Here is a 27,445-nt window from a genome sequence, read left to right as displayed (position 1 = left end):
CGCCCCCAGCGCCATGGCGTGCAGCCTCAAGGACGAGCTGCTCTGCTCCATCTGTCTGAGCATCTACCAGGACCCGGTGAGCCTGGGCTGCGAGCACTACTTCTGCCGCCGCTGCATCACTGAGCACTGGGTGAGGCAGGAGGCGCAGGGCGCCCGCGACTGCCCCGAGTGCAGGCGCACGTTCGCCGAGCCCGCGCTCGCGCCCAGCCTCAAGCTAGCCAACATCGTGGAGCGCTACAGCGCCTTCCCGCTGGACGCCATCCTCAACGCGCGCCGCGCGGCGCGACCCTGCCAGGCGCACGACAAGGTCAAGCTCTTCTGCCTCACGGACCGCGCGCTGCTCTGCTTCTTCTGCGATGAGCCGGCGCTGCACGAGCAGCACCAGGTCACCGGCATCGACGATGCCTTCGAGGAGTTGCAGGTGAGCTGCCCGGCCGGCCGGGGGCGGGGCCGGGGGCGGGGGCGGGGTCAGGGCTGGACCGTGGGCTGGGCCTAGTCAAAATTGTCACGGGGCGGGGCCGCCGGCAGGGTCAGGGCCCTATCAGAATTAGTACGGGACGGGGACGGGGCGAGGCCGCGACGAGAAGGCGGGGCGATGGGGGCGGGGCCTAGGGCCGTCGCGTCTGGCCGCGTCTGAGACAGACCCGAAGTGGGGGTGGGTCCTTGGTTGGGGAGGGGTCACCCATGGAGTGGCATGGCCGGCACCAGTGAGATCAGAGCTGGCCCAGGTACGGGCTTGGGGCAGGGTTGGGGACGGGGACGAATCAGAGCTGGAGGGCTACTGTCTGGGGTCAGGGGCCTGGACCTGAAGGCAGGGTCTACAAATGAATGGTTCAGGACAGAGTTGGGACAAAGACGCAGATGGGAATGGGAACACTATCAAGTCTAGACAGGGGGCGGGGCCGCCATCCGGGAATGGGGTCAGGACTGTTTGGGGTAGCTGAGGGGCAGGCTTGGGGCACCATGGGGCGGGTCTCAATCAGGTGTGCATCAGGACCTAGGGGGCAGTACCAGGGCTAGATTGCGCTGGGCAGGCAGGGTGAAATCTGAGAGAGGGTCTAAGTTATGGCCATCTAAACTGCAGAGAGGGTGAGTTTGGGTGCCAAGGCCTAGGCCAGGGTGTGTGAGGGATTAAAACTGGGATCAAGTCCAGGTACTGTAAGAAACTATTTTGGGTTTAAACCAGAGGAGAGGCCAGGTTGACAGTGGGAACAGGACTTAAGACTCAAGATTTGGAGAATAAGGACCTGAAGTGGGGTGATTCAAGAAAAGGGAAGGGGGTGGATCTCTGGGAGTCTCCAGAGGCTTTTGATGACCTCCTTGGCTCTGTCACCCTTATCAAGACCTTTGAAGACTAAATGAAACAGTATATGCAGGGTAACCTGAGCATAGTCAGCCCAAGACTATAAATGATCTCCCGTAAACATTCCCATCTTCACTGACCAACTCCTACTCAGTTCTCAAAGCCCTGCTCGAATGTCCTCTCCGTGTAAGGCTTCCCCAAGCTCCCCTGGCAAAAAAAAAAAAAAAAAAAAAAAGGCATTAGGGCTGCATTTCCTCAAATATCTTCTGTTAATAAGTGTGCTGTTTTAAAAAGTAGTGTTCCAAGATCAGCTATATTGGGGAATATAGTATATTCTCGATACCCCCTTGGAGGATTCTCCATGTACATTTTGCATATTAAAGGTTTGGAGAAATCTTGTAGCAAAGAAATCCATTTAATGTGTTTACTAGAATGGCACCCAAGCTTATTTCAGCCTGGAAGTCTAGAATCTTTACCTCCACCTAAACCATTTCAATCCACCAGTCCTGTATCTTTGGCCTTAGGATACCAGTCTAGCACACAGTTTCCAAAGAGCAGAGACAGTCTGTAATTCATCATATCTATGGCCCGAAAGCCTGGCACGTCAGTACTCATCAGTAAAGTTTGAATAATGAATGAGTGAATGACCAATTCTGGCCTGAGCAGTCCCAGACTGGAGCCTTTGGAAGCAGATCTTTCACTCATTTTTTTTAATATGCAGTGGACTAACTTGGCAGGCAGTGAGCTCCCTGGCCCTTGAGATGCTTAAGCAGGAGCTAAATAACTACTTTCCCCTACGTTGTAGGAGGTGTCCTCCCCGCACCACCCCCCCCCAACCAACATGAGTCTCTGCAAGTCAGCCTGCACTTAGCAGATGTCTGTGGATGACCCTTGGCCCAGGAGAAATGGCCCCATGTTCACCATCTCTCCCTCCCTGCCCTTTTCATCCCCAAACCATGGCTGACTTTCTCCCAGTCTGGCTTTTTGAGGATGGAGAGCAAGAACTGGGGGCTCTGGGAGCTTGCACAGGCTGGCATTGGCCCTCCATCCCCAGAGCATTTTGTGCTGGGCCCTGGTATCCCCATCTCTCCATCTGTGAAGTCACATAAACAGGAAGGGGAGAACCTTTGACACGGCTGGGTGCAGGTGGTGAGGGTTTGAAGGGACTCTGTCTGAAACCATCTGTCCAACCTCTTTCTAATATAGATGTGGAGACTGAGGTCCAGAGAGGTGATGGGACTTGCCCAAAGCTACACTACCAGACAGTGAGAGAGCCAGGCTAGAAAGCTCCGCCTGCCCCAGGCCAGATCCCTCCTCTGCCGCTTAGCTCCTCCTCTCCCTGTCTACTTTCTAGCTAGAGAGGCCTCTGCCTTCTGAGCCTGGGTTCCGCTGAATGCAAACCAGGAAATCAGAACAATTGTGTTTTCGGTTTTTTGCCATCCATTCCATGTCCTGGGGAATGCAGGAGAAATTAAATGTGTATTTTCTCTAAATGTTATTGAAACACTTTTACTCCTCGGTGAAAAGAACAAGATGGCCACTCACCTACCTTCTAGTGCACTATCCTGTGGTCAGATAGACTTGGGCTCCAAACCTTCCTTCAGCCCTGTCTGTGTGACTCGGCAAGTCCCTTCATGTAAGCCTTGATGCTCTGGTCTGTAGACTGGGGTCACAATGGTTCTTTCCTACCAGGATTTCAGGAGGCTGACCTGAGGTGAACTGCTGTTTGGGATGGTTGGCACAGGGGAGGGGCTGGGTCAGCATGACCCCTCCCACCCTTCTCCTTCTACCTGTGAGACCTCACGTGCCCAGCTGGGCAAATGCCCAGCCCAGCCTCTCTTGCCTGAGAGGAGACCTTGCTTTGGCTCCTCCTTTGGGCTTGGCAAGAAGGTGGCAGAGAAACATGCCTTCCTCCCTGGAGTGGGGAACTCCTGGGTGAGGGTCAAGCCACTCCCCACCCCACCTGCCTCTCTCACCTTGTGGGGTAACATAATCAACAGAGCAGGGCTCATTCACTACGTGTGCACTGGGAATGAGGCTGAGCCTGCCCGGCACACCCCCTCCTTTCGCGGCTCTCCTAGAGCCTGGGCTTGGGCCCCTTTCCTGGAGAATAACAGACTCAGAGCTGCAGGGCCTTGGAGATCTTTTGGTGCAACCCTCACTTGACAGATGGGGCAGTGGCAGAGGAGGAGGGAGCAGACCTTGCCCCAGGCCCGAGGCCAAGAGGAGGCTGTGCCTGGGCTCAGCTGGAGTCTCCTCACATCCCACCTAGCGGTTGGCCTGCAGCTTTTACATTTATTATAAATCCTGGAGGCAGCAGAGCAGAAAGATGAAGAACTCTGGCTTTGTACTGGGCAGCTTCAGTCCTGGTGCTACCATTTTCTGGCAGTGTGGCCTTAGAAGAGTTACTTCCACCTCTGAGCTTCGAGTCCCTCATTGACGGCAAATGGGGGCGGATGAAATGAGATGGCATTTGCAAGAACTTAGTACTGCACTCGGCACATAGTAAGCACTCAGTAAATGACAGCTGTAATATGTTATCATACTGTGCGCTATTGACATTTGGGGCCAGGTAAGTCTTTGTGTGCAAGGCAATCTTGTGCATTGTAGAATGTTTAGGAGTATCCCTGGCCTCTGACCCCTAGCGCTAACCAGCAGCGCTTCCCACTCCCCCCACCCCCTCCACCCTCCCACCCCACCAAGCTGTGACAACCAAAAACGTCTCCAGACTTCATCAAATGTCTCCTGGGTCAGAGTCACCCCTGGTTGAGAACCTTGGCCTAGAGAAGCTCTAATCAGCTTTCCAGGCTCAGCTCAAATGTCACCTCCTCCATGAAGCTTTCCCTGACCTGCCAAAGCAGAATTGCTTTGAACTTGATTCCAATACTGGGGTCAGATCCTAACATCATCATTGATGAGCTGTGTGTCCTTGGTCAGGTCACTTCACTTCTCTAAGCCTCCCCCACTGCTCATCTATAACATGGGGATAAGATGACCTCCCTGGGAAGGATGTTCTAAGGGTTAGGGATGCTGTATCAAAAGTGCCTGATACTGTGCCTGCCACTGAGTAGCACACAACAATTTTTAAGGGATTGTTTTCTGATTATAAAATTAACATAATCAACAGAGCTATGTAATATAAAAGTCCCCCCCCATAATCTCACCCCATAAAAAAACATGGTTAGAATTGCTTTGTGATTCTTCGAATTTTTATTGTGTAAAAGCATGTGAGCGGGTGTATGCGTGTGTGCATGCCTCCCCCCCTCACCTGTTCTTTCACTGCTGAGCATTGGACCGCAGAGCCAAAGGGAGGGAGGGAGCCCCATCTCAGAAGGGTTTGGAGCTTCTCAGCCAATACCTATTGGGCCCTGGCGCATTGCCTGGGACTAGACTAAGCACTTTTCTTGTATTACCTCATTTAATCTTCATAAAACCCTGTCGAGTGGGTCCTGTCATTTACTCCTTTTCCAGATAAAGAAACAGGCTCAGAGGAATTGAGTGCCTTGTTCAGTCACCCAGCTGGGAGGCAGCAGGGGCAGGATTAGGAGCCAGTCTGACTGGGCCACTCAGCCTCCCAGCTACCTCCGAGGGCCAGGTAGTACCCCCCCCCCCACCTTTCCCCACCTCCCCCACGCTGCCTGTCTTTGTGTTTCAAGAACTCAACACAGGGTCAGGCTAAGGACACTGTCTGTGCTAGCTGATGCCCTGAGGGCAGGTGGCTGGATGTCATCTTGGTCAGACATGCATCCGGCTCTCTGGCCTGAGACCTCAGCTTCCATGCCTCCAGAGAAGGGATCACATTCAGTCCCAGCCACCCCCTCCAGGCCTTATGTGACCACTGGAGCCTTTCCCAAGGCCTCTGTCCTGCCAGGGGAGACAGTGCCGCACTAGCCTTGGGTGGGAGCCCCGACGAGCTGGGCGTGGTGACCCAGAGCCTCCAAGAGGCAGCCACGTGGGGGAAAGGGCGGGGTGAGGGGACTGGGTTCAAATCCTGGCTCCAGCTTCTTCCAGCTGAGCAGAAGGCACTGCCTCCTCTCAGCCTTTCCCAGCCTGGGAGATCGAAGTAACAACAAGACTGTCCCCTTGCTGCATAAAGAGGGAGAGAGACTCGCTGCCGGTCCAGACAGCTAACAGCTGTGAAGCTGCTTTATTTGGCGCCTCGGACAGGGAAGCAGCAGGGTTGTTTGTTCCAAGGAGGCAGCCTCTGCTGTCCCTTCTCCCAGCAGAGGACAGGATTTACGTGCAAAAGAGCAGCCTCCACGGAAGGGACCGTGGAGGCTGGCCGTGAGTCAAACTCGGGCTTGCTGTTGGCATCCCCACTTCCCTCCTCACAGGTGTCCGTGGGCTGCCAGGAAGGTTCATCCAGGACACCTTGGCTAGGCACAGGCCACAGTGTAGGAACTTGAAATTTGGGCCGCCTCGGGACATTTATTTCACAGAAGGCAAAGGATCGGGTGGGCAGTGACAACAACAGAAAGAAGAACAACTCTAAGAAAACACTAGCCAGCGCTCATCAGGCACTGGCTGTGACCTAGGTCCTCGGACGGCCATGAAATCCTTTCTCCTTTCCCAGTTCCTTGTGTGGGGCTTGCACCAGCACCACTTCGCAGATGAAGACGTTGAGGCTGAGAGGTTCAGTAACTTGCCCAAGATGGAGTGGGTGTGGGAGGGTGCAAGACGGGTGCAGGCGGGAGCCAGAGCTGGGAGCTCAGACTCCGGTCTGTCTGACCCAGAACTCAGCCTCCTCACCGACATCCTGACTGCCTCATGCAGCATCCGGCGGCAGAGGGGCCTCAGAAACCGTGGCACAGCCTCATTTACTTTGCGGACCCTGAGCTCTGCTTGGACACTGGGGTGGGTGTGGAGGATTTGGAGGTGGGGTCCATCTGGAATTAGGGATTCACTCAGTAATTTCTTCAGTCAGCACTCCTGCTGCGGCCGCTGGGGGCCAGGCCGTGCGCTGGGCCCCAGAGAGTGCCTGTCGGGGCGGGGCAGCGGGGGAGCCAGGCCCATCGACCGTGGCATCATGGCCCCGGCTCCTCTGGCTGTAACTGAGAGTCATCCAGGCCTCCGTGGGGCTGACGGTTGAGCTGAGGGCAGAGAGAGAAGACATTGTGGACACCAGGGGTAAAGCCATCCACGGCCCCCATTGCCCGGGGGCAGGGGCAGGGGCAGGGGCAGCACTATGGCTGATAATCCTCACGCACACCTGTGCGGTGAGTCACAGTGCCCTGTCTTGAGGAAACTGAGGTTCAGAAACTGTGCCCACTGCCACGGCACCAGTAAGTGTTGCTGGAACTGGAACTCAGGTTGTCAGCCCAGGGACAGGCCTGGAGATGAGTGGGTGGGTAATTGTGGCTAGAGGGGAGGGCGTCTGGGGCCTGGCAGGAATGGGAGAGTGAGGTTGCATGGGCCCACTCTCAAATCCCTACCCCAAGGAGCTTGGATTCATTCCTGGAGACTCTGGGGAGCCAGGACCTGGTTTGAGCCGGCAAGCGGGGCCTGGTCAGGCCTGCAGGATGGGCAGTGGGCAGCTGGAGGGCTGGGAGAGCCTGGGGGCAAGGAGAGCAGCGAGGAGGCCTTGCAAGAGACTGCGGGTGGTCCGGGAAGATCTGGGAGGGGTGGGGTTCAAAGAGAGAGAGGACATGCAAGAGTTCAGGCCTGTCGGGGGGAGCAGGAGCATCAAGGGTTCTGGGCGTGGGAGAGGGATGGGGGAGAGGAAGAAGGTGGGGCAAGTTCAGTTGGCCATGTTGAGATTTCTGGTGTCCTTGGGTCAGAGCAGGAGAGAGAGCGGTATCGGAGCGCGGAGAAGGGGAGGGGGCCTGGGCACCTACGTGGCCCTTTCACGGGGTCATCTTATTTAGTCCCACCCCAACCCCATGGGTGACTCTGATGCCCATTTTACAGATAAGGCTCTGAGAGGTGGGCCCTGAGAGGGGAAGAGGTGATCCGCCCAAGGTCATCCAGCCGGGACTCGAATCCAGAGTTCACGCTATCTGCCCTGGGCAGCACTGCTTGGTGTCAGGGGTGAGAAGGGTCCCTGAAGCCTTCAGGAGATGGCTTCCTGCAGCAGCTTTGCCCTCTAGGCTGGGAGAGGGGTGGCCCCACAGGAGGGGCTGTCTGGGCCTGGGGAGCATAGGAACCCTGGCTCTCTGTCCTCCCCCCCACCCCGAGCTGCTGCCCCAGTCCTGGCCTCTCCAAACCTATGGGAGCCCCAGAGCCTCTCAGCTGACATTTGCATAATTGCTACTCAGGTCTGCGCCAGCCCTAACTGTGCTCGTCCCCAAAGGAAGGGGCACAGAGCTGCGGCTCTGCCCTCTGAGGTTTGTCCCTCCCGACTCCCCCCCTCCTGACATGCTCCTGCTCTGATGGGGCCGGCAGAGTCCAGCTCCCCCAAGCTGACCTTCAAGGCCTCCTCCACCCCCTGCTCTCACCCCAGCTAGCCCCACTGGCCTTTCCAGCTTGGGATACCACCCACCTGTCCAGACCTGGCTCCCGTCATCCCCACCTGCCCCCCACTTCCTGCACACACCAGGTGTGCCCCTGCCCGACTAGTCTGTCCACCTGGGATGCTCTGGCCCCACCCAGGAGACCCGAAGGAACCCTGCGCATCCATCCATCTTCTCTGGGCTTTCCATCAGAAATAAAGTCTCTCCTGGACACTCTGCCAGTTCTGACTCCCTGTCTCACATGTCATCGGGATGATGATGATGACCGTGACAGCAGCCAAGAGTGACTGAGTGTACCCTGGGCGTCGTGTCAGGGCATGAATTAAGTCATCGGATCCTCACAACCACAGAGCCAACACTGATATTAGCTGCACTTTACAGATTTGGAAACAGAGCTGTGTGACCTGAGGCAAGCTGTCTGACCTCTCTGAGCCTCTGTTTCCCCCTCCGTGAGATGGAGGTGATAAAGGCACTCACCTCATGAGGTGGTTGTGAGAATTGCGTGACATGCGCCTGTGAACCCAAACCTCAGCACGGCCCTTCTCCGAGCTAGCTCTGCCCCGTAGAGCTTCCTGTTTTGTGTCTCCCTTCTGCCAGCCGTGCATTTTCCGGTTGGCTCTCCTCTGTCAAGCTGTGCGGCCCCGGACCAGTCAGTCCCTTTTCGTGGACCTCAGTTTCCTGTTAGAGAGTTCCAGAGGGTTTGACCAGACGGTTCCCGGTGCTCCACATCTGTGCTGTCTGAGACATTAGCCACCGGTCCCATGTGGCTCTTGAGCACTTGAAATGTGTAACCCAACACCTCGGTGCGGCTGCGGAACTGAGTTTCAGTTTTATTTCATTTCAAACCATGTTAACTTTAGTAGCCGCATGTGGTTGGTGGCTGCTTTGTTGGACAGTGCGGGTCTGGACCAAGAGACAAGACTGGAGAAGAAGTTTGGGGCCAGGGGTGAAGGCCTTGAGTGCCACGCTCAAGCTTCGTGGCCGTCTTCCCAGACACCATGGGAATGCTGCAGTGGGGCACGGGGAAGAAGCGTGGACAGATCTGTCCCATAGAAGTCCCTCCAGCTGCTCTGTGGGGCACTTGGAACGCGCAGGGGCAGAGGGGAGCCTAGGGTCACAGTCCAGAAAAGCAGGGGTGAAAACCAAACCAGGGGCAGTGGGTGTAGACAGGAGACAACTGGCAAGACAAACCTGATGACCCGTTGCCCTGGTGGGCGGGCAGTGTCAAGGATAACTCCCAGCTTTCTCACTTGGATGGCAGTAGGGATGGGGGTGGCCTTCGCTGAGATGGGGACCTGGGAAGAGCAGCAAGTCTGGTGTCCCTTAACCCTATTCCAGCATTCTCTGTTGTGTTAACGCATGTGTCCCTGTCTTGCCCCCCAACTCATCTGCACCCCTCCTGAGGCATTCCTCTGCCTGTTGCTGACACAGCACCGTGTGGGCCCAAGGAGACCTCTGCGCATGTTTGTGGAATGGGCAAAGGAGTGTTCTGTTGCTCCCAGGGTCCAGGAGGAAGAGGCAGGCCTGCCTCCTCGATCAGTCATCAGGGACCCAGGTTCCTTCCTCCTCCTGCCTCTCTGGACTTCCATCTGTACAGCTACCTCATGGCCCGAGGCGACTCCCGCAGTTGCAGGGGTCCTGTCCGTGGGAGCTCTCTGCTGTCACAGCACGAGCTGCCCCCAGTGTCCCATCTAACTCCTGTTTCCAAGGCTGGCTCCTCCTCATCCTGCCGCTGTGTCATCTCAGGTGACAGCTCAGAGAAGAGGGGCCTTCCCTGACCACCTTCCCCCAAACTCGCCCCCATCCCGCACTGCTTTATCTTCTCTAGAGCACAGACCATAACCCGGAGTCACCTGGTTCTTTTGTTATTTTCCTTGCTCGTTATCTCTCTTCCCCACCACACTGGACGGTCCCTGTGGGTAGGGACTGTCTGTCTCACTCTCTGCTGTATCCCCAGAGCCTCAGCAGTGCCTAGCACAGAGGAGTTGCTCGGTAAATATTTGTTGCATGACTAAGGGATAGGAAGCAAAGGTAATTTCTGCATGCTTCCCTTAGCGTGTCATCATGACCATCTTCCCGTGTCGCTACCTCATCTGTAAAATTAGTTAGACCAGATGTTTTCCAAGGGTCCTCCCTGCTCTGATGAGCTCAGTGAGTAGGAGGCAGGTGAGGGTGAACGGGTAAGTCAGCTCCCTGGCATCTCTCACAGCCCAGGCTGACTGGAAAACCCAGGTCCTGCTCAGAGGCTGTTTCCACAGAGCAAACTTCCTTGAGCCCCATCTTAGTGTCAGGCCGTTGGTGGGTACGGGGGATAGAGAGCAGTGACTGGTAAGGGCCCGCCCCGCAGGACTCATGGGCTCATGGGGGGGAAGGGCACTAGGGACAGACAGGGGAACTAGTAATGATACAGTGAGCTAACTGCCCAGTACGTGCAGACAGCTGGCCCTGTCACGGGTGTACCCACCTCAACACCACATTCATTCATTTGACAAATATTCATTGAGGCCCTACTGTGTGCTGGGCACTGTTCTAAACACTGGGGATCCAACAATGAACAAACCAGACAGGACTCCTGCCCTCATGATATTCACAGTCTGGTGGAGGAGACGAGCGGTAAACACACTAACAAGTGAGCAAGAGCATCTCGGGCAGCAGAAGGCGCTAGGAGGACCTCGAAGCAGGATGTGGGACAGAGGGTGTAGGGGATGATGCTGTACATGGGGTGGTCCGGCGAGACCTCCCTGAGGAGGTGGCATCTGAGCTGATATGTCAATGACACAAAGGAATCACCGGGAGAAAATCTGAGTGGAGTGCACTGGCCGGAGGAAGCAGCAAGGGCAAAATCACGAGGCAGAGACAAGCCCGTGTCAGAGCAACAGGACGAAGGCCGCTTTGGCTGCATGGGAGTGAGGGGAGAGGGATGGTGGAGACAGGTGTGGCACGAGGGTGAGGCGCAGCATTGAAGCAGGCACCCCAAAACTCAGTGATTGAGGTGGGTAATACTTAATGCAATTTTAAAATATCAATATTAAAGCAGAAAAAAAAAAAAAACCCGGGGCGCCTGGGTGGCTCAGTTGGTTAAGCGACTGCCTTCGGCTCAGGTCATGATCCTGGAGTCCCTGGATCGAGTCCCGCATCGAGTCCCACATCGGGCTCCCTGCTCGGCGGGGAGTCTGCTTCTCCCTCTGACCCTCCTCCTCCTCATGCTCTCTGTCTCTCATTCTCTCTGTCTCAAATAAATAAATAAAATCTTAAAAAAAAAAAAACCCATGATGAACAAAATATCAAATTTTTAAATAAAAACAAGATCACTAGCAGCGTCATGCTGAGCCCTACTGGAACCTGAGGCAAAGGAAAAATCAGTAATACTGCTCGTGGCCTTTCTTAAGGTTTCCATATGTTGTGTAGTATGGGTTTTTGTCACTGTTTGTCATGGGTGTCATCACTGTAGAAACCATGTCACCCACCTGACGTCAAGATCATGGTCCACTTATGGTTTTACCCTTACTTGCTTGGCTGCATGCTTTGGGGCCAGTTTCATGACCTCTCTGTACCAATTTTTCCATTGGAAAATGGAGGTATTAATAGTGCCTTCCTCTGTGTTATTGAGAGGATTAAATGACCCAATTCAAGCACAGGCCTGAGAACAGCGCCCAGCCCACTGGACGCGTGAGTCGAAGCGGAGCACAGTGGTACGGCCTTGGTACCCACCCGAGGAGGCTAAGCCGGGAGTCCCCGCCTGCAAATCAGGCTGGGGCCGAATGTATGTGAGGGCGGGTTGGAGACAGGGAGACCGTAAGCTCCTAGAGAGGAGGCTGTCGCAAACCTCCAGATGAAAGATGGAAAGATGAAGGCAGCCCGGGTATCTGGGAGACTGGGGGGTTGTTGAACTGTGCGGGGAGGACGGTGTTGGGCCGGGGCGCGGCAGCGCGGCGGCGGTGTGGCCGGGGCCCCGCATCCAGGCCTTGTGTTGTTCCAGAGGGAGCTGAAGGAGCAGCTTCAGGCCCTTCAGGACAGCGAGCGGGAGCACACCGAGGCGCTGCAGCTGCTGAAGCGACAGCTGGCCGAGACCAAGGTGAGCCCGGCCCGGCGCGGGGGCGGGGCCTGCGGGGGGCGGGGCCATCTGGGAGGAGGGGCGGGGCTTAAAGGTGCCAAATCTGTCCGGCGCGGGGGCGGGGCCTGAGGCGGGGGCGGGGCTTAAAGGTACGAGACCCATTATGAGAGGGGCGGGGCTGGGGGCCGTGGAACAGAGGCTGGAGCTTCCATGAAGGTAAATGAGACCCACTCCTAGGACTGAGGGAAAGGATTTGGGCTGGTGCCCGGATTTAAGGGTGGGGCCCTTTCTCCCTTCCTGCTCTGAGTGGAAGGTGAGGTGGGACCAGGGAGCAATCCGCAGGAGCCAATCCTGAGCCTGTTCCCTGGAAGCCCTCCTGATGATCTGTGGCCCAGCCTTGGTATCACTAGGCAGACGGTGGGGATATGGACTCTACTGCAAAGTAGGGCCAATCCCCGTAGTCTCTGGCTGCAATGGTTTGAAAAGAAAGGCTTTTTCTGGACCTGAGAGGGAGGCCCTGGATTCTGATCCAGCCACTAACTGGCTGTGTGACTTTGGGTAAACTGCATCCTTTTCTGGCCCCCCACTCTTCCCATCTGTCCACCGGAGACCCTGCCAGGCTCCTTCTAGCCCTGAAATTCTGGATCCCAGGGCCTTCCTCTGAGTTCCCCGCACTGATATCTCACCAACTGGACAAGGCTTGCTTTGATTTCTGCCCTTTCTGGGACCAGGAACTGGGGACGCAGGCCCAGCTGCTAAGCTCTACGTTGATTTCAGTCTGGCCCCGCTCACTAGCAGAGGTGCAACTGCCAGCAGCAGCTGAACTAGAGCCTTAGGAATGCTCTGGACCTCTGGGGGTCACCTGGGGCCTGGAGAGGCCATTGGAGATCCAGATCTGTGCCCCAGCTCGGCCACCAACCCATGTGGGGTCTCAGGGAGGTCATGACAAACATTTCTTTAGAGAACGTTCTGGAATGCCTGCAGGCAGGACCCTCAGCAGGCCATAGATGAGAAACAGGACACTAGCCTATTTGCCTTCCACAGCCTCAGTTTCCCTATCTGCCTGGTGATTCTGCACCCTCAGGTGAAGAGAAGCAAATGGAAGCCTCTATGTGAATGAGAGCGAATATTATGGTCTAGTTTTTCCCCAGCGTTCTCTTCTCTCCGCTCCCCATTGTTTTTCTCCACTGACCTTTTCCTCCCCTGCTTTCCTGTCCATCTGTCTACCTCTGGGGGGTCCTGTGGGGCCACCTCCCCCTCCAGTTCCCCCAGCCCTGCTTCCTGTCTGGACTGGGGTGTTTATACAAGAAATGCCTATGGATGCTTTGGAGGTCATATTTCACCTGGTGCCTGACTCGGCTTTCCTGCAGCGCCTGTCCCTCCAGTGGCCCGGCCTGAGGGCCTGTCTGATCTCCCTCCCTGGGCCCAATGTTTTCCTTGGTCGGTGCTGACCAAGTGACGCTTTCTTGGCAGGGTGTTTTTCTGAACTGGCCCCAGTTCCTCCGATCCCCGGTGTGTTCCCAGGGATGTGGTGGGCTGGGGTAGGGGCTGCTTTCCCAGCCACAGCACCAAAGGGGTTGGGGGTGGGGTGGGAATGGCTCTGCCCTAGAAAAATCTAGAATAAATGGGGCACGCCAGTTGAGCTGGTAACTGTGTTTCCTGTTCATTGTCTCACTGAACCCCACAGAATGTCACCTCTGTGACAGCAGGACTCCCCAGAACCTAGCACAGTGCCTCCCACACAATAAATAGTTGTAGACCAGATGAGTGTATGTGTGATGTGAGGGGGACACCTTCTGAGGCAGGAATGTTATCTCTATTTTATTGGCAAGGAAACTGAGGCACAGAGATGTTGAGGAACCAGCCTAAGGCCCCACAGCTAATGAGTGGTTAATTGGGAGCTTACTGTCCAATTTTGTCAGAACCTAGTGCATATTCCTGCCCCAAGCTGGGAGGTCCTCATCCAGATCTATGGCTTTGTGGTCAGCAAGACAGGTAGGTTGGGAAGACCTTTCAGGGACATACTTGAAGCCCCCGTGATTGCCTGTCACTCTGATGTTCCACTTTTGAGCTACCCTCTCCCTGCCTCTCCCCCTTTTCCTACCCATCCTCTTTTGTCCTGGAGACACTAGACCCCCATCCTAAAAAGAAGATGGAGTCTGCACCCACCTCTGCAGAGCAGTTTTTGGCAAGACTCTTCCCTCCTTCACCTCTCAAGCAGATTCTGACTGCCAGCTTTGTGCCAGGCCCTGGGATGGGCACGGGAAGTGCAAGGCTGGGAAAGACATCAGTCTTACCCCTGGGGGTTTGTCTACTAGCTGGAGCCACATAAAATGTGAGACTGTGTATTAGGAATATTTACAAAATACTCTGGAGACATTTAACTATTTCACTGCCTGAAAAAGTTAGGGAGGATGACACAGAGGAGGTAGCTTTCAATCTGGGTCTTGCAGGTTGAGTAGGAGTTTGCCTGTTGAATAGAGTTTGTTTTGGGGGTGGTCCATTCTAGGCAGGTGGAATAGCAGCACAATGGCACTAGAGAGGTAAGCTGGGATCAGACTGAGGACTTTGAATGCCGGGCTAAGGAATTTAGCCTTTTTCTAGTTACCAAGGAGCCAAGAAAGGTTCCTAAACAGCATTGGCTTTGACCCACTTTGCACATCAGAAGGGTCACTGTGGCGCTGAGTTTGTTGCCAAAGACACAGAGTTGACTTACGGACCAAGAGAGCTGGATGGCCTGTGGGATCCCAGGAGTCTGTGGTTGAGGCAGGTGGAAAGATGAATGTGGTGCTCAGGAGACACGCAAGGCCACGGATAAGGACATGCGAGCCATCCTCAAAGCAGTGGGGGTGGAACATCTAGAAGGGCATGTAGGTGAGAACGGGAGGAGCTGGCCCAGAGGGAGCGGCCACAGAGGTGGGAGGCAAACCAGAACCTGCAGCTGGTAGAGGGTGGCCGGTGCGCCAAACACTGCCATGGAGGGGTCGAGAAGGAGCCGGAAGGGGTGGCTGTGGGATTTGGGCGTCCTTGGAGGGCAGCGGCAGATGGTGCAGGGAGGGCAGGCCCCATCTTCTCCACCTGTGACCCGCACGGAACCCTGAGGGATCGGGGAGGGGCTCAGGGAAGCCACAGGCAGCCTGGCTCTTCATCCCCAGCCTCTCCTCCACCCCCTTTGTCTGCCTGGCGCTCTGGGTGGGCATGCGCGGGGAGGCTGGCCCGCTGCCAGCAGTTCTTCCTGCCGCCGCGACAGGAGGGAACTGGCCCTAATTGAGCCTTTGTCAAGCCTCCCACAGAGCCCTGGGCACTGAACACAGCGGGGTCTCTGACTCTGTGAACTCCCAGCCAGAATCCCACAAAGTAAAATTACAGAGGCAGGTCCCGCACACTGCTGCAGCCTGGCCACACTTCTGTACCCCGTGTTGTCCTGCCGTGCGCTGCTCCCCACATCCCCCGTTGACTTGCTGCCTGTCCTGCAGGCCCCAGCTCAGAAGCCATCTCTCAGTAAGCAGGCTCTTTCTCCGCACCTCAAACAACGCCATGCCTTTTGCGAACACGCCCCCGCTTAATCTTCCCCAGACCCCTGCGCCGGTGGTTGTGCTACTCCTCTCACAGATAAGAAAACAGGCTCAGAGACATTAGGCAACTGAGGTTGCCACAGCTAGAGACCCAGAGATAGGATTCTCACCCGGGCTGTTGGGCACTGAAGCCTGTGCCCTTCACCACGCAGGCCCCTCCTGGGCCCGGCAGTGCCCGCGGGAGCAGAGAAGTAGGCAAGTCCAGTCTTGTCTCCTGTGATCATGGCTTTAACACCCAGCTCTGATTTCTGGGCTTGGGGAGGGTCTCAAGGGCGGCAGGACAGGGCGGGTGACCACCAAGCTTTGCCCAGCACCTTGCGGTTTATAAAGCTCTCTGATATCTGTGACCTCCTTGTCATCTTTGCTTGAGCCCCACGAGTGGTTTTTTCTTTTTTTTACAAATAAAGACCTCACTGTATCCTGGACTGACCTCAGCCTCTTCTCCCTGCCCACCCCATCTCCCCCAGCTTCCCTGTCCCTCCCACCCCCACGCCAGAAAGCTGGGCATCATCCTCACACCTTTCTCTGCTCTGTCCCTCCAGCCAGCCCGTCGGCCACCAGGACTGAAGAGGCTGCGCCCAGATGTCTTTCAAGCCACAGCCCCTCTAGTTCAAGCCTCAGTGGGTTTCCTAAAGGGCACGTGGAATCATGTGCTGTCTGGGGCGATGCCAGCCGGTCCTGCCACGGAGCTTTTCCACGTGCCCCTCCCCCACCTTTCCTCTCTCCCCCGTCCGCTCCCCCTGGCCTAACCCCTGATGACTGTCCCCACAGTCTTCCACTAAAAGCTTGCGGACCACCATTGGGGAGGCGTTTGAGCGGCTGCACCGGCTGCTGCGTGAGCGGCAGAAGGCGATGCTGGAGGAGTTGGAGGCCGACACGGCGCGCACACTCACGGACATCGAGCAGAAAGTCCAGCGTTACAGCCAGCAGCTGCGCAAGGTGCAGGAGGGGGCCCAGATCCTGCAGGAGCGGCTGGCCGAGACCGACCGCCACACCTTCCTGGCCGGGGTGGCCTCGCTGTCTGAGCGGTAAGTGAGGCGCGGGGGGTGGCTCACGGAGAACGCAGTCAGCCCCATCCTCGTCACACAGTTCCGGGACATGGGCCGTGTGCCAGAGCCTGGCCTAACGAGGCTTTCTGCTTTATAGTTCTCTATATAATAAGCAGAATCATATAGAATATTACTTAGAGGGCAATGTTATTTATATTACAAACATATATTGTTTATAACATTGATATTGTAGGTAATAAATAATATTTATATGATTATAATCTTCTTAGCTCCCTTGGAGACAAGTTACTGCCGCCATCCCCATTTCACACCTGTAGGAACAGGCACAGAGAAGCTAGATCACTTGGGCAAGGCCCCTCATCTAGTATTTGGCAGAGCCAGGATTCAGCTGCATGTCTCTCTGGTCCCAGAGCCACCTTTCATAGTAACACTTCATTATTGGTCTGTTGATGATCAAGCCTGATAGCTAACATCATGTATTCAGCGTTGACCGTGAGCCAAGCACTGTGGTAAGCATCTTACGTACATGACGCCGTGTCATCCTCACAACAAGCCTGGAAGGCAGGTGCTATCTCAGTACCCATTTTAAAGTTGAGGAAAATGAGGCTAGAGATGGAGGAAGTGGCATAAGCAGACACTTGACTCTGGAGCTGGCAGACTCGACATACGTGACCTCAACCCTTTGTCAGCTGCCCCGAAGGTGGCTGTAGGGCCCCCAGTGTTGGGACCAAACTCCAGCCCCCAATGCAACCTGCTGTCCTGCTTTCCTTCCAGGCTTAAAGGGAAAATCCATGAGACCAATCTGACCTATGAAGACTTCCCAACCTCCAAGTACACGGGCCCCTTGCAGTACACCATCTGGAAGTCCCTGTTCCAGGACATCCACCCAGGTAAGGCCCTTCCTGCCCGTCCCTGAGAGCACCCAGGAAGAGGCAAGGGTTAACACAGGCAGGAGCTAGGGGGCTACGTCCCCACCCAGCTGACTGCTCTGAATACAGCATGGGGATAGGGCAGAGGGAGGAGGAGAGTTTCTTGCTGAGCACCTGCGTCTTCTAGGGCCTGTGCTGGGCACCCGCACGATCACTCAGCTCAGTGAATCCTCATACAGCCATCATGAGGCCATTAGTATGTCCATTCTCCAGATGAAGAGACTGAGGCCTTAGGCAGTTCATTCATCCATCCTATAATACATATCACAGCATGCACTATTCTAGGTATTGGAGACATAGCAATGAGCAAAACAGGCAAAAGTCCCTGCCCTCATGGATCTTACATCATAGGGAGAGAGAAAATGAAATTAATAAGTGAAATCCATAGTTCATTAGAGAAAGATAAAAGATAAGGAAGGGAGCTAGGGGATGTTAGGTCAGATAGTGATTTTAGGTAGAAGGCCCGGGTAAAGGATCTCACCAGTAAGGAAACATAGAAGTAAAGGCCTGAAGGAAGAAGGAGAGTGATCCATGCAGGTTTCTGAGGGAAGAGTGTCCCTCGCAGTGGGGATAGCAAGTGCAAAGGCCCTGAGGCAGGAGTAAACCTGGCATATTCAAGGAACAGGGAGGAGGCTGGTGTGGCTAGAGTGGAAGAGAGTAGAAGGTGAGGAGGTCATGGAGGTGGCAGTGGCCAGACCCTGAGGGCCTACGGGCCAGTGTGGGAACTTGAAATCTGAAGTTTCACTCAGATTTCATGCTGAGTGAGATGGGAGCCATTGGAGGGCTTGGGGACATGCAGTGGCATGCGCTTAAGTTCCTCGAGGCTCCCTCTCGCTGCCAGGTTGAGAACAGACCGAAGTGGGTGAAGGGTGGAGGTTGGGACACTGGTTAGGAGGTTTCCACAATACTCCAGGCGAGCGATGGTGGCTTGGAGTAGGGTGATGGCAGTGGAGGTAGAGAGAAGTGATCAGATTTAGGATATACTTTGAAGGGAGAGCCAACAGGATTTGCTAATGAATCAGTTCTCGAGTGTGAGAGAAAGAAGACAGGGAAACTACAATGATGCAGGCCGAGGTGCCCAGAAGGGCAGAGCTGTAAGCACGTGAGGTCTGCCATACGGATGAGATGTCTAAGTGAGACAGATGGGATGACTAGTACTGTGGAGGACAAGGGTCAGGGCCAGCGATGTCAGCGTGTAGACTGTATTTAATGAGCCTGGATGACATCACCTAGGAAGTGAAAGAAGAGAGACAGGGCTGCTCTCAACTTTGAAGCCCTGGGGCACTCCCAGATCGTAGGGACAGGAGGGAGACCCAGCCAAGGGGACCGAGAAGGAGCAGCCAGAGAAGTGGGGCAGGGAACCCGGGTATGTCCTGGAAGCCAAGTAGGGAGAGTGGCTGAGGGCAGCAAAGGCCACTAGGCCAGGTGGGAGAACTCGAACTGACTGTTCTCCAGCAACATGCAGGTCTTCGGTGATGAGAGCTTAGTGGAGCCACAGGGGTGTAAGCTGGATAGGAGGCCAGCCAAGAGTGAGTGGGAGGAGAGTGAGTGGAGACAGTGAGTGGAGACAGTGCTTTCTATTTCTAAGGCAGGCGTTTGATTTAAGGGACAGAGAGAGAAGGTGGCAGAGGCCGTTGAAGGTGAAAGAAGTAACAGTCTATTTGTGGGTGATGGGAAAGACCCAGTGGAAGGAGGGTAGAGCTGAGGGCGAAGGACAGAGAGAGTGGCTGGGGAGACGGCCAGGAGGGGGGTCTGCTGCGGCCTCTGCTGGGAGCCCAGACAGCTCATCTTCGGGAGCCCAGAGGAGGGGGAGTAAATGGGCAGGGGTGGGAGCTTGAGAGGATTCTCTTCTGATGGCCTCCCCTTTCCCAGTGAGGTAGGAAGCAAGGTTGCCGACTGAGATGAGGATGGGCAAGAGGAGGTGATGGGTGGTTTGCAGAGAGAGGAGAAGGTCTGAACAGGTTTCTAGTGAAGGGAGTAGACCCTGGGACCCGAAATCATACAACCTACAAAGGCACCATGTCCTTTAAAGGTGAGACAAGGCTATAAAGGGGAATTCTCCCTAAGAGGTAGGCACTATTATCATTTCTTCAGTTAAGGAAAGAGGCACAGAACTGTTAGGAACTTGTCCATGATCACAACCTGGAAGTGCTACAGCCAGGATTTGCACTCAGACCTCTCAGAGCCCAGAGCCTGTGCCCTTACCTACTAAGCCAACCAGGCATCCTCTGGCCTCACGCCAACCCAAGAAGACAGCGTGGGAGACTGAGGCTCAGAGAGGCTCACTGATTTCCCATAGTCACACAGCAGTCAGAGCTCTGTCCCCGTACCTGGATTCATTCTTTCGACCCACAGACACTGAAAGTCCCTCCAAGCATTTTCAGGGGTCAGGAGAAACAGATGGGCAAACAGACCCTCCCAGACCTTGACAGCCCAGTGGGACAAGCTATGACGAGGGAATCACACAGGGCTGTGGAAACCCCGAGGGGGAAACAGGAGGCTCTGGATGGGGCAGGGCAGGGACCAGGAGAAGCCCTCAACAGATGATGTTTGAACTGAGCACTGAAGGCTGAGGCTTTTGCAACTCGGGGAGGGTGGGGCCTGGTGGGGCCTCCAGATTGTCCCTGGTGTGGGGAACTGCACGGGCAAAGGCCATGGGAGGGCAGGAGCGTGCGGGATCCCAGGATGTTCATGATGGGGCCTTCCAGGGAGGGATGGAGAGGGCAGAAGACATCAGTGGGGGCGTGAATGCTGGACAGAGATGGGGCTCCCCCGTAGGTGACTGAAGGCCACATCTGATACATCATTACCAATTTCCCAGAAGCGAAGGGACAGCGCCTAGTACTCTTAAATCTGGATCTGTGCCCTCGTTGCCAAAAGGGGCAGCAGTTTGGGGAAGGGCCCGTTTTCCAGCAGACTGGGTGGGACTCTGGGCTGTCCTCTTGGGGTACTCCTCGCCTCTCTGTGCTCCTAGACTTGGAGGGACCACCACCCTGGGGCCCAGCAGGGGGAAGGCCACATGTGGGTGAAGCAGAATAACTCAAGGAGGCAAGAAGCACGTCCCCAGCTGCTGACCCAGGGAAGCCCCTCAGGCAGATGGTCTCAGGAGCTCTCTTTGTCTCAGCTGCCACTGGCTGGATCCTTGTCACAGCTCAGAGAGGCACTCCAGGTGCCTCAGTCTGACAGTCAAGGTCCTACAAGACCTGGGCCCTGCCCTTCTCTCATCCTCCCCCTCCCCCGCCCCCATAATACTCAGCGACATTGATCCATCTCCAGGTCTTAAATGAGCCATAGTCTTCCTCCTCCACTTTCACACATGCTGCTCCCTTTGCCTACAACCCTCCCCACAAACCTCAGTCTTTGATGACAAACGCCTACTCCCCTTCACATCCTAGTTTATAAACACCTCCTCTGAGAAGTCTTCCAGGATTTCTTTAGGTAGCCCTGGGCTTTCCTGGTCTCACTGTTTTGTCAATGTCTGTGTAGCTGTCTGTCTCACTAGACCATGAGCTCTGAGAGGTCAGGGCTGGGTCTAATTCATCACTCTATATCCCTAGAAGCCCACACAGCAAATGTTTGTTGATAAGTAAAGAAAGAAATGAATGAGTCCTAGGCTCAGTTCTGATACTGGAATAGTGCCATAAAGTAAGTACTCAGTAAATAGTTTTGAATGAAACTTGCCACACATCCTTGAACAAGTCACTTTCTCCTCTGAGCCGCAGTTTCCTCCTCTGTAAAATCAGGATGCTAGTCCCTTCTCAAGTCCCTTGCAAGTGAGCTCATGGATGTGGGAACTTGCTGGTTGCTCCAGGGCAGGGTTTCTATTGACCTTTGAGGCTGGATAATTCCTTGTTGTAGGGGGCTGTCCTGTGCATGGTAGGGTGTGTAGCAGCCTTCCTGGTCTTTACCCAACTAGATGCCCCCTCCCCAGTTTTGACACCCCAAAATGTCTCCAGACATCACCCGATGACCCCTGTGAGGCAAATTGCCCCAGTTGAGAACCACTGGCCCAGAGAAAACTGTCTGTGGAAGAGGGGCTGAGGGAGCAGTAGTGTGTAACATCCCCGGCCAAGGACACAGGTCCCTGGGGAGTTCAGAGAACAGTGACCTGCTTAGCCAGGCTCCTTCCTTTGTCTGTAGGGCCTGTGAAGTCACTCTGGCACCAAGGCCCTTTATGTCCAGATGGGAGGGGCAGGCGCCCCCAGGGACCTAGCCCCTGGATTCTAGCAGCTTCCTGCCTGCCGGGCTTCCAGCAAGGGCTTCCTATTGGGTCACCTGAGAACTCCATTTAGCACTGGTCACTCCCCTTGCTTCCGAACCTCCAGTCTCTGCCACCACCCACCTCCTGTCCCACCCTTCAGCTGCCATTGGAAATCCACCTCCAACCGCCCAGCCAGATTGTTCCAGCCCCCCAGCACAAACTTCCTCCCCAGCCAGACCCGAGGACACCAGACACTGCCTTCTGTGCTTCTGCCACCTCCCTCCCCTGGGCTGCTCGCTCCTTCCCCCTACTCGCCTCAATCCAATCATTTCGGCTTCCAGGGTGTTCGCCTCCTAGCTGTGTACCCCAGGACAAATCACTGCCCTCTCTGAGCCAGTTTTCTCCTCTGTAAAACAGGGATGGGGAAGATGTGATTGATCTCCCAGGGTAGGTATAAGAATGAAATAAAATGATCTATTTGTAATAATAATCCTGGAACTTAGTAAGTACATGATACCTGCTTATGATGATGATGGTCATGACTCATCAGATGGTTCCTCAGTCTTGCAGAGCAGGCTTTCTGGGGCCACATTAAGGAAAGAATGTGGTATGAAAAGACCTTAGCTCAAGTTCCAACTGTACTTCCACCCCGAGTGGCAGCTCGGGCAGGCCACTTAACTCCAAGAAGTGTCCCTGGAGCCTCAGTTTCCTCTTCTGACAAATGGTACGGTGATTTGCACTCCTGGGGCTGCTGCAGCGTTCCCGAGAGCTAGTGGGTGTGAGCATGTTTTTCGAATGCCAGCACGATGACCTGGAGGGCCTAAATAGGTGGGAAGCCTGAGGCAGCAGATTTTGTAAGAGCTGGTAGTATCTCCTGTCCTGTCAGGCTTTGAAGGGTCGAGCCACTGTCCTTGGAAACAGAGAGGCACCAGCCACCGGCTGCCAAGCGATGGTGCTGGACTAGGGGGTTTCTCTGCTACCTGGGCCATGTGGGGTGGGTTGACGATGGCCAGCAGACTGTCCATGTCCCTCCCTCAATGCCTTTGACCTCGAGGTCTCAGGCTTAAATGGACAGAGAAAACACCTGCAGACCAGACGGACTGCTTCAACAGCTGCTTTTTGTTTTTATATAACAGTGTCTCTGGACCTAGAAAAGAGCTCTGAGCTGTAACATAGTGAGCCCCAGGGGACTGGTTTGTTTCGCTGGCGTTTGGCAGCTCTCCCACGGATAAAGGATGGGTAGAGGGATTGCCAGTCCCCATCCAGCGACTGACATCTCAGAGGGGAAAAGGTGTTGCCATGCCCCCTTCTGGGTCTCTCTCTGGTCTGAAGACTGTTACTTCTGCCACCCCTAGCCTCACGAAGGGTGGGAAGGGGGCCTGGGAAGACAGAACCTCTATTTATGATGAGATGGGAGACCCTGGAGGTGGAACCCAGCCTACCCTTTGGGGGTGTCAAAGCCTCTTAAGAAGCAGGCCACACCCTGTGCCTAATAAGAACACCGGGCCCCTCCCCTAGCCCTGCCCCTGGGAGGTTGGGCCCAGAACCCAGTTACCGGGCCCCACCCCCTGGTCCCGCCTCCGCTGCCAGCGCTGTCCAATGACCGGCAGACTCCGCCCCCAGGCCCACCCAATGAGTGGCGGTCCCTCCCCTTACCCAGTCCCTGCGCTTCAAAGCAGTGAGGGTCCCCGCCCAGGAGCTGGCTCTCAGTGCAGTCAGGATTTCCTCTGTACTGCAGCCTCATCTATGTGGGCCCAATCTCAGAGCCAGAGATCCCACTTGGCTGCCTCCTCGAGCGCCCTCCCCACTCATCGGTGGCACTGGAAGTGGCCACGTGGCCCTCCATGAGGCTTAAGAGTCTGAGGCTGAGCCCTCCACCCCGTCCCCACCCTCCAGCCCCTGTCCTTCTGCCCCGCGCTGCAGTTTCTGCCTGTTGCTGACCTCCTCAGTCATCCTGAGCACCCCGGGTTCCCGCGTGGCACTCAGGACGGCGCTGCCCACACCTTGGCTTTGTGCCTGCTCTGCCCCCTGCCACAGACGCCTGAGTGTGACCCATATTCCACAGCCAGTAGGAGTGGCCCGTCTGTATCTAATTAGATTCTTCTTGCTTCCCTAGCCTCCCCTTCACACACACTTCCTACACTTCCCTCCAGCTCTCACCTCCCGACGCCACTGTGGGGATTCCCACATTCCATGTGGCAGGAGCTTCTGGTTCCGGCAGGCTGCACTGTGACCACTCGGACAACAGGGTGGAACATTCAGGCACTGATCCACTGTCTTCCTTCTCATTGCTCCCCCTCTTCAATGTCCCTGGATAGAGAGCTGTGTTTCCATTGACCCCTCTATTCATAGGCCTAATTGTTCCCATTCAGCCCTCTGAGTTCTGAGAACAGGAAGGGAGAATGTAAAATGCAAAACTAAATTGACTCGTAACAGAGCTTGTGGAAGGAGCCTGATATAAGTCAACGGTGAGCGTTGTTAGTGGATGTGTGAATGGGAGCACAGTGCAGAAACTCGTTCTTGCTCCCTGTTGGGGCCAGTTGCCACCGCTGAGGTGCTTTATTTCTGTGCACCCATGCAGCCAACAGGGGTGACAGAGGTAGGGGGTAATGCTGCAGCCAAGTGGAATCATGCTTCTGCTCCCCCAAATAAGGGAAGGGCCAGAGAGCAGCATGAAGAAATCCTTTGCTCCTAGGAACTGGTGGCAAGATTCCTTCTCCTCACCCTTCTTCGCCTCTGTCTCGCCCTGGCCTGGAAATGGTCATCCAGGCTCAGGAGGGCCACTTCCAGGTTCTCTCATCTTCTGGCTGAACACTAGCTCCCTCACGGAGGAAAGAGTAAACAGAGACTCTAACAGCCAGACCTGCTAAGCCAGCGTGGCCAGCCCAGAGCAGGATGACCCAGCCTGTGCTGCCTGCCCAAGAGCAACACAAACAGGGTCAGTGTAATTTGGTGAGCCTTTCTGGAAACCTTCACCATGCCTGGCTCTGTGCTGGGCACCAGGCACACGAAGGAGAGCCTAGTTGGATGGTACACAGCCCTTGCCCTCCTGGTGCAAATGGGCGTAAGATGTGGGCACAGGAGACTGTACCCCTTATAGAATCAGGAGAGGACACGAAGTTAAGGAAGCTCAGAAGAAAGAGTGAGCACACCTGCTGGGCAACTAAGAAGGCTTCCCAGAGGATGGGCCGAGCCACATGCAGGGGTGATTACAGCAAGCAGAGAGGAGTCAATGGAGGAACAGTCTGAGTGGAGGCTTTGGGGCTGAGTGAGGTTGGCGGCATGTGACAGGGAGGTTGGAGGAGAGGGCTGGGGCCAGATTGCATATGGCCTTGATTAGTCCTCACTCTGCCACTAGGTGCTGGGTGACCTGAGATTAGTCCCCTGTCCTCTCTGGGTCTCATTTTCCCCATCTGTCAAATGGAAGAGTTGGCTCAGAATTAATGGTTTACGGCTCTTTCAGACCTGTCACCTACATTACCTGACAAATAATTTGTAATGTCTCAAAGATAATATTATTTATATATATATATATATGTGTGTGTGTGTATATATATATATGTACTTGAAATTGTATATATCCACACTCTGATGATAATATAAAGGAAAAATACATGGAAATGATTTATAAGAAAATATTGCACATGTCAATCTTCGGTGCTCAATATAGCCACACTGGAAAACATAATGAAGTAGTCAGGTGCTCACACCATCGGTAAAACACCATTCTGCCTCAAATGTGGCCCCAAACAGGTAGATTTTATGAGTCAGTGGCATTTTTCTTAACAGATGTATTTTCCCCAAAAGTGAACAATTCTCAATGAAGTTCTAAACAACACAAATTCAGTCTCCCCTCAGTTTCCATGGTAGTAGTGTTCCAAACTACTCCGTGTATTAAAACTGTACAAAAATTATATCCTGTTCATACATAAAATGGAGTTAAGATGTAATTTTAGGTCATTGTAAAGAAGTTTTTCATGAATGAAATGAATGTCTGGTTGAGCATTTGGAAATTTCTGGGTGGCAAGGGGGTCGCGGGACTGCCCTGTGCATTTCATTCAGGGCGTTTAGATGCACGGATCCCATCTATTGAGAAACCCAAACACCCCCACACGTGTCCTTATCCCCACCAGGGTGATTACCAGCACCTGGATAATCTTCAAGCTCTCTCAGCTCTGAAGTTCCCTAATTCTGGATTTCATTGCGGTTTACCAAACTTTTGTGGGGCACCCACTATGTTCCGTACCCCAGGCAGTCACAGTCCCTGCTCTGCTGCAGCCAGGTTTAAATCTGGAAGGACCTTGGCCGGCACCCTTCCATTTTACAGAGGAGGGAGCTGAGGGCCAGAGAGGGCAGGCTAGCATTCAGCATCACACAGCCTCCTGGGGACCAACCAGAACGCGGCCCTCAGGGAGGACGGCAGAGTGGGTCCACAGCCTTCTCTCCACTCACCTCCTCTCCCTCCTCCGTCCCCTGCAGTGCCCGCCGCCCTGACCTTGGACCCGGGCACTGCCCACCAGCGCCTGATCCTGTCCGACGACTGCACCATCGTGGCCTATGGCAACCTGCACCCACAGCCGCTGCAGGACTCGCCCAAGCGCTTCGACGTGGAGGTGTCGGTGCTGGGCTCCGAGGCCTTCAGCAGCGGCGTCCACTACTGGGAGGTGGTGGTGGCGGAGAAGACCCAGTGGGTGATCGGGCTGGCCCACGAGGCGGCCAGCCGCAAGGGCAGCATCCAGATCCAGCCCAGCCGCGGCTTCTACTGCATCGTCATGCACGACGGCAACCAATACAGCGCCTGCACCGAGCCCTGGACCCGGCTCAACGTCCGCGACAAGCTTGACAAGGTGGGCGTGTTCCTGGACTACGATCAGGGCCTGCTCATCTTCTACAACGCCGACGACATGTCCTGGCTCTACACTTTCCGCGAGAAGTTCCCGGGCAAGCTCTGCTCCTACTTCAGCCCCGGGCAGAGCCACGCCAATGGCAAGAACGTGCAGCCGTTGAGGATCAATACCGTGCGCATCTAGGGCGGCGGAGGGAGCCCCAGACGCCGCCTGCGCCGCGGCCACCCGCAGGAGCGCGGCCCAGGGGAGGAGAGGCCTGGACTCCGGTCCAGCGTGGCCACCGTGAGGTCTCAAACCGCTTGTTTACCCTTCAGCCTCCGTTTCCCGTCTGTAAAATGGAGGTCGTGCTCCATGATTCCTAAACTCTATCAGCATTGATGTCCTGTAGTTCTGACCTTGATGGGGAGGCAGCTTTGGTCCAAGGATGTGATGTGGCTTCTCCTCGGGGCAGCCTCTGCCCAGCCCTCATCCCCATCCTCTGGGGGTGGGGGTCAGGGGGACCACCTCCCTATGTCTCCCTCCTGCCCACGCGCCCTGATCTCAGGATGTGTCAGAGTGTTGCCAGCATTTGGCAGCCCAAAAGATACACAGGAACCCTCTCATGCTCCCACGTCTAAGACTTGCCCCTCACTAAGCCACGGGCCATGTTACCCTTGACCCCAGCCCACGTGGACACAGGCAGTAGCTGGTCCTAGGGTTGCCCGAGAACCCTTCTACCTCCAGACCAAGAGCTTTATGGTTCCTATTTTTCCCACTGACCTGCAGGTAGAGATGATGTTGTGACCTGTGAGAGGCACCAGTCAATGAACCCACGTTACAGTCACTGTGCCACCACCTTCCAGCCCACAGGTGGAAAAGCAGGATGACGGCACGCCCCGGGCCCGACGCAGAGACCAGTAGCCTAAAGGCAGCTGCAGGCCAAGCATCACTGGGTGATGGAGGTCCCCAGAAGCTTGGATAAGGGTCCAACCAGGCCTCTGTGACCAGATTAGGGTGCAGGGAGCGGTGTCTTGTTCAGGACCTGAGCACTGGGACAGGCTGTTGGCTGGGACCTCCCATCAGGCTTGGCATCTGTCT

General features: G+C 55.2%; 1 protein-coding gene across 1 annotated transcript; it reads left to right on the top strand.

The window, feature by feature from the left end:
• On the top strand, window positions 1-26,717 carry TRIM62 (tripartite motif containing 62). Its single transcript, XM_021683672.2, has 5 exons — window positions 1-421; window positions 11,732-11,827; window positions 16,153-16,409; window positions 17,166-17,281; window positions 26,001-26,717. The coding sequence occupies exons 1-5, from the start codon at window positions 14-16 to the stop codon at window positions 26,549-26,551; spliced, it is 1,428 nt and encodes a 475-aa protein (XP_021539347.1). The 5' UTR covers window positions 1-13; the 3' UTR covers window positions 26,552-26,717.
• The last annotated feature ends 728 nt before the right edge of the window (window positions 26,718-27,445 follow it).

Source organism: Neomonachus schauinslandi, chromosome 4 (assembly GCF_002201575.2).
Source record: "Neomonachus schauinslandi chromosome 4, ASM220157v2, whole genome shotgun sequence".
In the NCBI taxonomy this organism is placed as follows: Eukaryota; Metazoa; Chordata; class Mammalia; order Carnivora; family Phocidae; genus Neomonachus; species Neomonachus schauinslandi.
Note: the sequence above shows the minus strand (reverse complement) of the source record. Positions and strands in the feature narration are given on the sequence as shown.